Source organism: Culex quinquefasciatus, chromosome 3 (genome assembly GCF_015732765.1).
Source record: "Culex quinquefasciatus strain JHB chromosome 3, VPISU_Cqui_1.0_pri_paternal, whole genome shotgun sequence".
In the NCBI taxonomy this organism is placed as follows: Eukaryota; Metazoa; Arthropoda; class Insecta; order Diptera; family Culicidae; genus Culex; species Culex quinquefasciatus.
The window spans coordinates 83315880-83331361 of NC_051863.1; the positions used below are offsets into that span (position 1 = coordinate 83315880).

At 38.2% G+C, this 15482-nt stretch overlaps 1 protein-coding gene across 1 annotated transcript in view; it reads right to left on the minus strand.

Annotated features, from left to right (window-relative positions):
* Positions 1 to 15482, minus strand: part of LOC6034019 — an 82273-nt gene that overhangs the window by 22949 nt on the left and 43842 nt on the right. Inside the window, 3 exon segments of the mRNA XM_038266161.1 lie at positions 1946 to 2152; positions 4529 to 5091; positions 5156 to 5286. Of these exon segments, the coding sequence (XP_038122089.1) occupies positions 1946 to 2152; positions 4529 to 5091; positions 5156 to 5286 (901 nt within the window).

A 15482-nucleotide genomic window follows, 5' to 3' on the forward strand; every position in this document is an offset into this window, starting at 1 on the left:
ACCCTAGAAGTGGCCAAACGGCTATTTTGCTAATATCCTAACGTGCGGCATATCAAACTTCATGAAATTACAAGCCATGTACACTGAAACCAGTAAAAAGCCAACTAGACCATATCTGGCCTCTCCGGAACCTGTTCCAGATACCCTGGAAGTGGCCAAATGGCTATTTTGGTAAAAACCTATCGTGCAACATATCAAACTTCATGGAATTTTAAGCCATGCCCACTAGCACCAGCAAAAAGCCAATTGGACCAAATCTGGCCACTCCAGAACCGGTTCCGGATACCCTGGAAGTGGCCAGATTGCTTTTCTGGTAAAAGCTTATCGTTTGGCATACCAAACTTCATATAATAACAAGTCATGTGCTCTAGAACCAGTAAAAAGTCAATTGAACCGTTTGTAGTTTCATGAAGCTTGGTTTGTTGCATGACAGGCTTTTACCAATATAGCAATCTGGTCATATCCAGCGTATCCGGAACCAGTTCCGAAGTGGCCAGCTATGGTTCAATTGGCTTTTTGCTGATTCCAGACCACATGGCTTTTAATTCCATGAAGTCTGATATGTCACACGATAGGCTTTTACCAAAATAGCCATTTGACCACTTCCAGGGTATCCGGAACCGGTTCCGGAGTGACCAGATATGGTCCAATTGGCTTTCTGCTGATTTTAGTGTGCATGGCATGTAATTCCATGAAGTTTTATATGTCTCACGATAGGCTATTACCAAAATGGCCATTGGCCACTTCCAGGGTATCCGGAACCGGTTTCAGAGTGGCCAGATATGGTCCGATTGGCTTTTTGCTGGTTCTAGTGTGCATGGCTCGTAATTCCATGATATGTCGCACGATAGGCTTTTACCAAAATGGCCATTTGACCACTTCCAGGGTATCCGGAACCGGTTCCAAAGTGGTCAGGTATGATCCAAATGGCATGCAACCTGTTCCGGAGCGTATGACTCGTATTTTTAGAGATTATATATAGTTTATTATGCATTAATCCATTGCTAAATCTAATAAAACTTATTAGAGTCGGTTTGCGGGAAAATTTGTTCCTTTGGAATCGATTCCCAGGAACCAAAGTGGCCAAATCGGGTCCGCATAGCACAGGTGCCTTTCTAGACATCCATACCTTTCATTTGCGTCCAAAAGAACGAAAATCGGTTGCAAAATGGATTATTGCCAGCATTTTCAATTCCGGGGTCATATAGACCCCTTAACACCGTTAACGTAAGTTTTTTAGTAGCGCCTTTTCTAGGTAGCACTGGAGGTTGCTTCCGGTTGCAAAATATTTATTTTACAAAGTTATGAAAAGTCAGAAAGTTTCAAGTCTGTAAGTTAGAATGAATAAAAGTTACAGCACATTTTATAAGCCGTCTGGGTCATATAGACCCTAACACCTTAGGAAGGTTAAAATCACTCAAACGTCAAAACCAGTTGTCAGATTGATGTTGACATTTCAACCCCATTGTTTGACGATTTCCGAGCACGTGGTTTTATGTTGGTTTTACGCTTTTGACAGCTGTCAGTCGTTCCAATAAGCGAATTCGGATTCGCTCATTCGAATTGACTAATCCGCTCTTTATGTGAACTTTTATAATTGAATGCTTTGCTGAAAAAATAGATGCGAAATATGTAATGCTAGATACAACAGAATATAGAACTTATTGTCAAAATTTGTCCAGTTTTTACGAAAAAAAAACAAGCTCCATGCTAGTGATTCTGAAATCATATCAAACATATCTAGAGCATCTAAGCATCTACAGCACATTTAAAAATCTATTTTGAAAAATAAAAGTGTTTTTGTTTCTTCTATAAGTGAAAAAGGCTTTTACAAAACGATCCTTTACCTCGTATTGAGTATCGAACAAGCGGTTAGCACAGCTCCTTTTGAGTCACTCCAACTCGCGATCACTTAAGCTAATAAAACAAAATCCGTTTTACTAACCTGGAACTTTTTGATGCTGTCCAGCTGGTCGGGCGTGGGTTCCACCACCTGGGCCACGTGTGGAAGCTGGGGTGGTGTCACGGGCACGAGCTTCCGGTCCGGAACCTGGGGAGCCGGAACGGGCGCTCGATTCGTCAGCCGGCCATCCTTCTCGATTCGCAGATGATCGCGTGGGGGTGGAATCGGTTTTACAGACCCATTGAGCTGCTGTTTGGTGGGAACATTGAGGACATACACGGACATATACGGATGCACACATACACAGTTACACAGAGACACATACATGCGCGTAAGGAGAGAAAAGAAAGAAAGAAAGAAAAAGAAAACGAAATCGTGGAACGGCGTTTAATAAGATTGGACACGTTTGTCGTCTCGCCGCAGGCAAAAAGGTCAAAACTAGTCATTCAGTGTTGCAGTTAAGAAGGCTACATAGGAACAGTGTTGGTAGGAGACTAAAAGGATTATCCTGCCTGCACATCTAAGCTACTGCCAGCGGGATACTATTGTGGGAAGGTGCACTATCTAGACATACTTCAGATGGAGAAAATAGATACAATTGCAGTTGTTTGCAGATTAGCTGGCTAGAAGACTGGGGTGATCTTTCTAGACAAGGGACATGGTAATTTGGCTTAACACCTTCTCGCGAAACAATGTCTTGTTGCAGGCTTAAGTCGGCTCAGTCAGGGTCAAGTCGACGCCTCTTTTACAGCTTCAATTTCTAAGCGACACTTGATGTTTGAGTTGGATTGGTTTTCCAACACTGAGTGTTTAGCAATTTTTCACTATCCAAACTTTCGCAATGTTATATTTTAGAAGGCATCATCATTATCAAAATGATCATAAATCGAATCTTAAGTTGGGTAATCTTTTACAATTTTCAAAACTTCGTAGCTGAATACATAGATGGATCATAATTATGTCATGTAAATTCATAATATTTTCTATTCTACTCGATTCTAAAACTTTTATTCGGGATCAAAATGATAAATTACAATAAAGTCGATGTCCAATGAAGACATTTATTGTCTCTTTATTATATTGTTTGCATGCACATTTTTGTGGGGTAAACTGCCGTTCTACGCATAATTGTCCCATGTTCAAAAAAGTGCAACTGAGAAAAACGCGATTGAGATTTTTCGATCGATTTCTGTGTTTCTACGCATAATTGTCCCGTGGGTTCTTATTCGTCCTATGTGTCCCCAATCGCCCCAGTTAGTAGTTTACCACTATTATTTATAATTCTGTTGCTATACAGTATGTAAACAAGAGTCAATGCTTCGTATAACTAATGATTCCGTGAAAGAAAATACTTGGTGGGACAATTATGCGTAGAAGTGTAACGATGGGACAAACAGACTTGGTGTTGTTTTTGATGAGTTTCCGAACAAAGTACTAGATTTTATGGGCTTTTCGAAATGTATATGACAAAAAAAAACTTAAAAATGTCAAAAGGTCAAAATCGTCAAAAAAATGACATGGGACAATTATGCTTAGAACGGCAGTAAAGCGATTTAAAACCATGGATTTAATTTTTAAAAAAGTAAGAACAAAGACACTACCGATGCAAAAAGGAATGAGAATTGCATCGTTTGCGGGAGTTTGGAGAATCATCAATCATCTTCAAATATTCATTGTAGCATACTGTGTAAAATTCTTTGTGTAAATATGGGTATTCGGCGCCGACGCTCCGTGCAATACTATCATACAGTTGGGAGCCCAGGGCGGCGAAGTCCTAGTAGAAATAAGGAAGACACTAGTGGTTGGTACTAGCAATAGTGGCCGACAACTATAAAGTCACCTTCGTTTATACTGTGTAAAGCTTGTCTGAGCGACGTAATACTCCTATTCTATGCCGAATGTTTTTTTGTTTTGCATAACTAGTTCAGTTATCTAAGGTGCACGGTATCATTTTACATTCTAGATAGCGAAGCATTGACCATATTATCTTTGCCTTCCTTGAATCTTTCGCGCGTTAGCTCGAATACACATTCTTGTAGATATCGCGGCCAAGATTGAAAAAAAAAAACAACGGCAAATTATAAAAAGTTAATAATGACATGAAAAATGGAATGCTGAAGTGCACACAATGCAAATAATGTTTGTGAATGGGTGTTTAATGTGTCTGTTGTCTGTATCGCTGATGGCGGGTGGCGTAGGATGCAGTTATTATAAATCTTGACTTCTCCTGGGACCTATGGGCGGAGACGTCGCAGAATGCTCGGTATTGTATTACGATGCGGCCGGGAAGATTGTCGCGTGTGTGACACATGTATGAATCGATGCTAGGACGGGAGATTTCCAACCTCACGGGGAATAATGATGATCTTTTCTCACTTCAGTAAAGCGAGTTGTGTAGGCAGAATCTTGACGATGAAGAATGTGAGAACAGAACAGAATCGTAGGGAGTGTTGGGGATGCTCATTTTTTGGGATTACATGATGAGGACAGACGGTGGGTGTGTGTGACAGCGGGAAACGTAATAATAATAATATGAGAAGGAAAACAATACACAAACTAAGTAGAGTAATAAAACTAAAGGAAACAATAATAATAATAATGAATGGATGGATGATGAAAAAATACCTCATTTCGCGTCGGTGCCTGCGGTTGTGGTTTTGGCTTATCGATAGATTCGTCGGATGAGGATGATTCTTGCTTTTTGACAACCTCTTTTATGATCAATGCTTTTGGCGGTGGGTAGCGGGGTGGTGCCTTAATTACTTCAACAAAACTATCCGGAACGTCTACTGGAAGCTCACGATGCGGACCGATGTCGTACTCGGGCGGACCGAGATCACCCGACGAGGAGCTCCTTGTACTGAACGAACCTCTTGAGTTTTTCAAATAATTGATCGAATCGAACCCGATCGACTCGCAGGCGGACCCGAGCGAGGACGGCCCCTTGCTGGAATTTTTCTTGAAGAACTCATTGCTACTGTCGAGCGAGGACGAGTTCTTATCGCTAAAGCCATCAAGAGGTTCCAGCTCCAAGGAGACTCCTCCGTTTACATGTTTCGGTACTTGAGGCATTGCATTGGAAACATGATTTACCTGTGTTGTGCTGCGTGGTGGTGGATATCGTGGTGGTGTTTTGTTGCGCGCAATAAATGATTCAGGTACATCGACTGCCCTCTCCTGATGTGGTCCTAAAATAAACCAAGAAAGCATCGTTTAGAATTTATCACAGCATCCAAATAGCAAATTTCTTACCGTTGTCCTGATTCGTTGAAATCATATTGTACATTTTAAACTCCTCCTGATAGTCATCAACGGGCAGGCCAGGCTTCAGGCTATCATCGTCGCCCAACGCAACAATGCTCGAGCGGGAACGACGGCGCACCCTGTAAAGTGGGAGAGAAAGCAAAAATAAGCGGTCAGACATTAGGATCAAACTTTTCACCTAGTTTTGGTTGACATTTTAACTAAAACAAGAAGAAAAAACACATTGCCAGGCATAATCACAATGGGAACGAGGGAGTATCAGTCGTAGAACTCAAACAGTGGAATGTCGTACATAACTAAGCCAAGCAAAGTGAGGGGCGTTTTTCGATCGACACAGCCCGACTCTGGTAATCACCACGGCGCGATCGGTGACACCATGTGAGTGAAGCACTGTAAGTAAGTTGTACTATGCTCAGTAGGGTGGGTACGTTTTTCAAAAAGTTCTCGCATCAAGTTTTAGTATGGTTCCCCTTGTAGGGCATGCCCATAGGGACTTTCATGCCAAATATCAGCTCATTTGGTTGTAAACTGGCTGCGCGCATCAGGGTTAAAGTTTACATGGGAATTACTATGGGAAATTGGAACTTTTTGTTCAAACGCTCCTACAGGTCTGGGAAAATCACGCGCCAAATTCTGGTATGGTCAGGCCTATGGGGAATGGTCTAGAGAACACTTTTCCCGAAGAGAGCATATGGATTCGTTGTCCCTAGACCTGGCGCATCGACAAACAATGCGATGTCTCCGGAATCAACGGTTTTCCCTCAAAAAGCATCACATTTTCCTTAGCATGCTATGAAAGTTTGATGAACACCGCGACGCCATATGTCAGACAGCTACCACGTGGTTGAAATATTTGCAAAAAAATACAAATTTGCTATGCAAAGATTCTGAACTCGACTAAATAATATCAGGACTGCTCGAAATGATCGTTTTCTAGTTAAAAGAAGGTTTACAATTGAATATTCCAGCCGTTTCTCACCCACGTGGTAGCTGTCTGAGCTGTCTTGCGTCGCGGTGTTCATCAAGCTTTCATAGCATGCTAAGGAAAATTTGATGCTTTTTGAGGGAAAACCGTTGATTCCGGAGACATCGGATTGTTTGTCGATGCGCCAGGTTTAGGGACAACGAAGCCATATGCTCTCTTCGGGAAAAGTGTTCTCCAGACCATTACCCATAGGCCTGACCATACCAGAAGTTGGCGCGTGATTTTCCCAGACCTGTAGGAGCATTTGAACAAAATGTTCCAATTTCCCATAGTAATTCCCATGTAAACTTTAACCCTGATGCGCGCAGCCAGTTTACAACCAAATGAGCTGATATTTGGCATGAAAGTCCCGATGGGCATGCCCTACAAGGGGAACCATACTAAAACTTGATGCGAGAACTTTTTGAAAAACGTACCCACCCTAATGCTCAGTGTAGAACCCATCACATGCACTTTGTTATGTATGCTGGAAATGTCCACGAGACCCCATGATAACTAACTTTTTTTTTAAATAAAATACATAAACATAAAATATGAAGTACTTTTAAAGAAATCACTAAAAAATATGTAGTGTAAATAAAAAATCCGTTTTTAGAAACATTTTTGAAATGATTTTATTTAATTTTTTGAATAAAGTAAACCGGTGTGACATTTATAGCTGGAGTGGCTTTCATAGGTTAGCTACATTTTTGTATAATGAAAAATGCGAATTAAATATGATTCCACTTCAACAAGCAGAATCCAGATAAAAAGTGCTTGGCGATTATCGTGGTTCTATCCGAAATAAGATAGTCAAAAACCACATTTTTCAAAAATCTTATCTCCGGAACAGCTGAACCAACTTTAGCTCACCAAGACATTTTAAAAACCTAACCAAAGAGCTCACGTCTGAAAATATTTTTCTATGATTTTTCAGGATGTTTTAAGTAACATATCCAAAAATGGTGAATATCCATTATTAGGATTCTGAGATATTTTTTTTTCGGTACGTTCATTCAAGATAATGGACCATGCGACTCCAGCAAAATGTACTGGGAACTCATTTCGATGGAGAAGCATGGTACTTCACTCACAAAAATGATTTCGCGTAAACGTGAACAGAGTTCATGCCACCGGGAACCAGGAAGAAAACTGTTCAACTTTTAAAGTGCATTGCACCATGAAAGTGAACAGTTTTCTTCCTGGTTCCCGTTGGCATGAACTCTGTTCACGTTTACGCGAACTCATTTTATTGAGTGTTTAAGAACGGTTGATATACCGCAATCCGATTTTTTTTTCAAAAAAAATCATGTCTCGGAATCTTGCTAATGGATATTAACCATTTTTTCAATTAAAAATACCTACTTAACCTCCAATTTATGTGTATTTTATTGGAAATTTACAATATAATTTACAATTTACATTAACAGCAATTCCCCACTAAAACAGCATGGAAAAAAACAAAAGTGCTCGGATCAGGCTCAATTTTTTTTTCTGGGGGTTCTCTGACCGAAATAATAAGACCCGTAGGGGAAAGTGGGGCAAGTGTAACAAGCTAAGGAAATGCTCGTTATAACCCATTAAAAACGTTAAAAAATCTGTCGGATCTTTTAGAATCATCTTATTCCAGATCTTGACTGAGACTTTGATAGAACAAGTTTTTAAAAAAAATCTGTTTTTTAATGTAAAAAATTGATTTTAAATTTTTTGATTTTTCGTACGTTCTACTCAACTAGTGGGGCAAGACGAACAACCCGTTGGGGCAAGAGGAACAATGCATGAAAAACATGCTAATATACTAACAATTGAACTATTATCATTCAGATACATTAGATTAGGATGTTTTTGAAACGTTTCTTTCATTTGAATATGAAAAATAATATTTTACTAAAAATTTTACCGTTCTAACGAAACACAAAAAATTTCTTAGATGATAAATACTAAATTGTTATAATATCACTATATTTTGTATGGACAATTTTTTTAAACAATTGTTTATCAGTTTTTAAGAACTTTTATGTATTTTTTTCACAATAAAATATGTTGCTGCAGCAATTCGTATCTTTTTCCATACTAAAAATCCATATGGTACACTTGCCCCACCTGAACAAGATTTTTTAAAAGCTCTCAACAAAAATAACTAAAAGTTGAATCATACTTTATAATAGGTGCAAGTCAGTGGTAGGGACACTACTAATCTAGGAAAAATAGCATTTTGATGAAATGAGCCTTAAAACGAACCCTAAACCTTATTTTGTACTTTACAAATATTATAAGGAAACAAAGGTTTTGAAAAAAACATCATTTAATCTTATGCCACGTGGCGTTTACGTCTTTTTGGCGGTTATATGGTAGTAGAATCAGCTAATTGCATTGCTAGCAACAATTCCTCATACTGGAAATAATCAAAATTGTAAAAATTACGGCCTTACGAGCGATTGTTCCTCTTGCCCCATATGGTCGTCTTGCCCCACCCTCCCCTATTTTTTTTTTTTTTTTGATTGGCCATTTGGGTGATCTATGCCGTGTTAGGGTGGTCTGAATATGGCAATTTTTGTCAATTTTCGCAAAAACCACTTTTTCAAAAAATCAAACGGAAATTGGCAAATAATTAACGTTTCAGCGATGACCTATACATGTTTGGGTACCAAAAGTTGCGTGTTTTATTGCGTGAAATAATTTTAAAGTTATCGCAGTTTTAGAGAAAAATGTGATTTTTTGCCGATTTCGTTATTTTTCCGTTCTTGCGCGCGGCGCGTCGAAAAACCCGGAATTTATTTATCAAAAAATCATATCTTGGAATCCTGTTAAGGAACTCCATTTTTTAGTATGTCACGTAAAATTTCAAGAAATCCGATAAAAATAATTCCAGACATAGGCTCTTTGGTCCAGACACTGTCAAAACGGCATTTTAAAGTTTCATACGCATTTTTCATATGTTAGGCTCAATTTTTGAAGCTTCTTACTATTTTTATTTGAAAGGCCGACTTATCCCTTTTCATTTGCGTGTAAGACAGCAAAAATCGGCTGAAATGGCGCGGAGTTGTGATTTTTTGAAAAAAAAACGGTTTTTTCGAAAATCGACGAAAATGGAAATTTTTCGAACCACCCGAACACGGCATAGGGCACCCTAATGGCTAAGCAAAAAAATACGGCCAGGGAACCTACACAAATTTTCAGCATGATCCGAGCACTTTTGTTTTTTCCATGCTGTTTTCGTGGGGAATTGCTGTCAAAATGTACATTAATCAAACAAAACATGAACAGGGATGCAAATTTTATGATTTCTCACACTAGCAAAAATTTTTCAAAATTTCAAACGTGGTTGAGGCCATTACAAAAAAGGCTTTAATTTCTCTCACCTTTTTTTTCTAAATCCAACTAAAACGGGTAAAAATTAATTAAGAATGCAAAAATGCGTTTTAACTGTTAAGTACTTCAATTTCTATCGGAATGTGTTATTATAAAATGATCTATAATTTAGATTTGAAAAGATTTTCATAGTTATTGTTGATAAATTAAAGTTATCGCAAATGACGAATTTGAGTATTGTGTTTCTGAAAGTTGCCAAGAACCACTAAAAGAGTAAACAGTACTCTAATTTATGTCCGAAACATGTTATGGATGTATTCTTTGATTTTAAATTGAAAGGTTGGTGAAAGTTCCCCACAGAAACGATATTTTCGATAACTGAGTAAAAAGCACTCAGGTCACTGCAAACATTTTTCTAAATCGCTAGAAAATTTGTGTCGTCTTATTTTTGATTGTCGAGGTTAAAACTTAAAAGTAAACTACGTTAAAGAATTTTTAAATCCAAGATAATGGATTTAAAATATTGAAAAAAATGCATTTTTCAATATAATAGGCAATAAACTATTCAATTTTAACTCGCAGAACTCGAGTTTAATGTTAAAAGTAAGAAAATTTAAAAAAAATCTGGTATCAACCTAAGCAATATGTTTGAAACTTATTTTTCAAATTTTGTTAGTCGTTTTCTTATACATGATATAAGATACAGTTAGGAATTTAAAAGGATGACATCATTCAATTTCTGAGCAATGAAAAAGGTGATTAATTCGTTAGCCTATTGCTCATCAGGTTTCTTATACCATCCGGGTTTATCCGCACAAGTAATGAAAATTTTCCCATGAAGTAACAATAGGATGCACGTCCCGAGGGATTTCGTGTAACTTTCCGAGAAAGGATAGTCTAAAAGATATAGTACCTTTGATTTACAATATTATTTTTCAGGAATTTCCCAGAACAACAATGTGTGTACACCAAATGCTTCTTCCCGCCTGCCCGTCAAAAGGAAGGATGGAGAAAGGTGAGGGATTATAAATAAAGTAAAAAAAAAACTACTGACATGCTTTTGAATCATAATTACGTTACGCATTGGAGCGCAGAGAAGCACCAGGAGAGCCTCGGCAAGTTGAATGAAACAGCTGTATAATGAACCTCTACAAATTTGGCCGACCTGCGCGCGCGTGTGTGAGTGCTGAGTCAAAGGTACGACTTCAACGACCAAGAGTACGGGGGAGGAATCACCAATTCCGTTCTTGGCCGTTTCTTTCCTTCCAAAAGCCACATTCTTGGGCACGGTCGACCGTAGAAGAAGTGGTTAAAAGAGGAAAAAGATCATATTTTTCCGTCAAAAAGCAGAACATCCATCCGTCTAAGCGCAAACACAGACAAACAGACCAACAGACGGGCAGATAGAGCGAGAGACAAAGTCGCGAGAATCACTTGGATGGGAGCGTTGGCTTCAATCGTCGAGTCCACAGCAGAAGCCAGAAGCCTCAGCGTGGTTTAGTGTGTTAGTGTTGGAAGAAGTTCTGGTCAGATCAAGAGGGGAATAGGAGAGGGCTGTAAAACACGGATGGAATACCAAATCAACCTGTATTTTTACCTGCCGCTCTGGATGGGAATCTTAAGTTACTTCGTCATTCTTGTGCTATTCCCTTTTGTGTGATTCTTTCTTCAATGAGCACTAGGGTGACAAGGTAAAAAATAGATCAAAAGGGGGCTCGTAAGGTCAAAGTAAAATGAGCCAAATTGGATAATGTCGAAAATCATCTTCAGGACAAAATTACAAGAAAGGCGAACCATGTCAAATCGCGATATCTAGCAGTAATCAAGCTAATTTTGAGGAAATTGTAAGAAAAAAGTTGACTGGGTCCTCTCCATGAATTGTAGAGAACTTTTGTAAAAGGTCCTACTGTTTCATAAGGTCATAGAAAACACAAGGCACAAATTTTGAAATATGATCAATTAGAAATATGATCAATTAGATTACCGAGACAAACTTATTTAACGTTCTGCAAAGCATTTTTGATTTTTATTATTGATATCCCAGCATAATTTGACTTGCATGCAAGTTGAAAAAACTTGAATGAGAACCAACTGAAAATATAATTTTAAAATGTCTATAAATATGCGTAGAAACAATCAAATTTAAAAAAACCAGGGGTGTTTCAGAAAGGGGAAAACGTGAACTATAAGATACATGTATTGGTTTAGTTGTTTATTCAATAGTTCTTTTGTAAAATAGTCGACAAAGTAGCTAATTTTGGCCTAAGCTAACATTTCAAACGGGTGTATCTCAAAATTGGGACCATTTGGAGCAATTCTGGACCCAGATTCGGATTCAGCAGGCAAAATTCTACTAGGAACACATATACTCGTCTCAGAGACAAGAAACATTTGATTTTTTGTTGAACTGTGTAATTGGTGTTAGAGCAGTTGCTAAGGTAAGCTGCTGATGCTTTATGGAAAAACAACAATATTATTGTACCAAAAAAAATATATTATTTTAAAATTTCCTGTTCACAAATGAATTTCAGTATTGGACGGTAAAAATCAATACCCTTTACTGAAGAACTGAAAATGATTGAAGTAGAACTGGAAAATGAACTGTTGTGAAATTTCTCCACAAAAAATAAAAGAAATTACAGCTGAAAAGGAAAATCATTAGTGGTATTTTATTTTTGACATAGCTCGATGCGAGTTAAATCTTTGCGTCACCCTAGTGAGGTCCGAAAACATTTACGGCCGCCATAGGAATTGTGCTGTCGCGGTCCCGATGGATGAGACGTCCCCTGCTCAGTGCCACCGGGGAGAACCAGTGCCGAACGACGATCGTAAGAGTCCGTGGAAGGGAAATAAATATTTTTAACGTCTTTTCTGCCTCTCGATCACGAGCAAACCACCGGCCCCGGCCATCAACGCGAGGCAGAAGGAGTAGTAAACCAACGATTTGGCGCTGCGAGCTGCGACGAACCGTAACGCCTGAAGTCGGTACTTCGCGGTTCTCTCAATGAATTGTTGAACAACTTTTTTTTATGTACGTACGCGAAGGTTCGATGGAAACGCAAAATTTGCAAGTCCACGTGAGCGCACACACACACGCAAGGTGTAAGAGGTCTTTTCGCTCTGTTAGGGGGATTGGAATGTTTTTTTTCGCTTCACTTAAGGGCCTCAAAAATGTTGGGTGAAGGTGAACAGGTGAGTGAGGAGTGCTTTACGTTTGAATAATTTAATTTCGTTCAATTGTCTTGTACATTATTCAGAAGAAGACGGCGGAAGTTATGACGGAAACCGACGTTTTATTCAGTTTTTTTGGGATAGTTGGAAGTGTAGGACACAGTGTCACTAAAAATATCGAAAGTTAAATTTATTATATGTAAATATTTTTTATGTTGCAATTGCACAATAGAGTCACAAAATATGGCATCCAATATTGTTTAAATATATTGGTCAATTAACAACAATTAGCTACATGCAACGACAAAAAAAAATGTCTATGTGTTCAGCAGATCTTAAGAGCGAGTCCACGAGCAAAGCATACCCATCTCGCATCGACATCTGACAAACTGCCTACCCAAAGCGTTCTCAGTCTCAGATGGTAGTCCCAGATGTCCCCTACAAGCTGCAGTTGATATCTGGATGGAACACTTTTTTATTTGGGATTGAAACTTATGCTATTTTTTCACTAAAATGCCAATAACTCCCTTTACATTTAATTAATTGGGATGCTTCTCCCTGCATTTTGTTGCATTTTTATGCCCTTTCAGATGCATATTAATTTTGAAAATAAATTGAATTTTGCCTAAGTTATAGCCTTTTTAAGATTTTTGACGGTTTAGAACCTTTTAACTTTGTGTCCCGATTTGCCCCACTTCCTGTTGATCTAGAGTGCTTTTATTTTGGCCAGATGCTAGTTTTGTATGTACAAACAATCCCTGAAAATTTCAGGCAGATTGGTGAGGTTCAAACGACGTCCCATACAAAAGGGTATGCCCTGTTCGTGGACTCGCTCTTAAATTCATTTATGTACTGCATTTGCTTTAAAAAACAGCTTTCGAATAAACATGCTTTGATTTCGTGTATACAATAGTACAATAGTGATGGATCAGTATTTCAAACGCTGATGTATTGATTTTGGCAGAAAAAAACGACCCAACCCTGCTTTACCCTTCGGAATATCAGACATGAAAACGTCACAATTTTGAACACTGTTTGGGCTTATCGTGGGCTTTTTAGTGTTGACAGTAATACATTTTTGAAAAAAATCGCAATAATAAGAATGACCTCTTTTAACCCTCTCCCGCCCATGGTTACTCCAGAGCACCAAAACTTTGAACTCAAATATCTCGGAACTGACACAACTTTTCATGGTGCTTTAAGTTGCAGGTGTTCATGTAGAATGTATACTAACATCTCCCCAAAGTCCATCAAATTTGGCTAAGCACAAGCAAAGTTACAGTGTGAAATGTAAACAAAAATGGGCCAATTTTAGGGAAATAAATAAGACCTGTTTTCGAAAGCCCGTAAAAATTACCAAACACAAAATTTTATGAAACAAAAAATGTTTTGCTATCATTTGAATCTTGGACAAGAACCCCTGTGAATAACATTGTAAGTTTGGACCGGTTTTAAGTGTTTTTCTACCTTTTTCATTTGGTGCACCAGAGCACCACCTAGGCATATGAGCAACTAAATATTCAGGAGCACTTTTTTCTAAATTATAGAAAAAGCTTATTTTTATCAAAACAAAAGTTTATAAACGTTTTGACTATTCATGAACAAGACAAAACATTGTTATTAGACCAATAATCTCGCCAATAGTTTTATTATTTTCCTCATTTTTCATGAAAATGGTTTGTGGGGTTTTGAATTAGCCAATCAAAGAAACTTGAAAATGCAGAGATTTTAGAATTTGTGGTTAATACTTCAGAAATATAGTCTTACAGCAAAAAATAAGTTGTTTTTAACACATTTCGAAGCGTTTTCAAACAAATGAACCAATAGATTTGAAGAAATCGAGATTTTGTGGTTTAAAAAAAAGTTGCTCATCTTCCTGATGGTGCTCTGGTGCACCAATTCAAATTCTATTTTTTTGCCCCAATTCGATGTGTGTGGGTCAAAGTGAAGTATTTCCTGGATTATTGTACCAAAATTAAGCCATTTACTATTTTTACGATAAGCAAACAGCTCTGGGCGTTAGAGGGTTAATGCGTTGTATCGAGGTTTTTAAGCGAAGATGGCGTTCGAATGGTGAACGCCCGAAATGTCAAAATCACGCAGTGGTACCAACATTACGGAACAAGTGTGCCATGGCATGACAGCCATATTTTTTTTCTAATGTTGGTGCTACTGCGCGATTTTGACATTTCGGACGTTCACCATTCGAGCGCCATCTTCGCTTAAAAACCTGGATAGAATATCATGTACCCACCAACAGTTCAAAAACACATTCCATCAACGTGATGCATTTGCCCTGGCTCCTCCGGGTTGTTTGTTTTTTCCTTTGTTTACGACGCATACCGAGATTTTCAATCCCACCGGATAAAATAAAAAAAAAAGAAAAGTTTCACGCAAATAAATGAAGAAAGGTATGAGATTTCGTCGAACGGAAGAATCCATTCTATCGAAACGAATAGATTTCATGATGAAACATGAAAAGGACATGGGATGATTCTGGAGAAGAGAAAAAACTGTTTGCCCGGAGCGACTTCCTTTTGTTCATCATGGCCAAGGGAGGAGCAGCAGTGGTGAAGTGTGTGAAAAATTCTTGATTTGCAGAGCAGTGTTGGTTAAACAGAAGAAGAAATGGTTCATTGATATTACGGCACTTGAAGTTATTATGTAGGTTTGTACAACATTTTCCGAACTTAGTTTCGCAAAAGTCGAAATTACTTGCCATGGTTCCAACAATCATCGTTAGATGTCCAAAAATCTAAGCCCTGATTCTGATGAGAAAAATATTTTTTGCGACACTAAATAGTTTTGCGGACTTGTGCATCGAATTTTCACAAAACTTCAAAATCTTTTTTAACTGTTTCAATTATG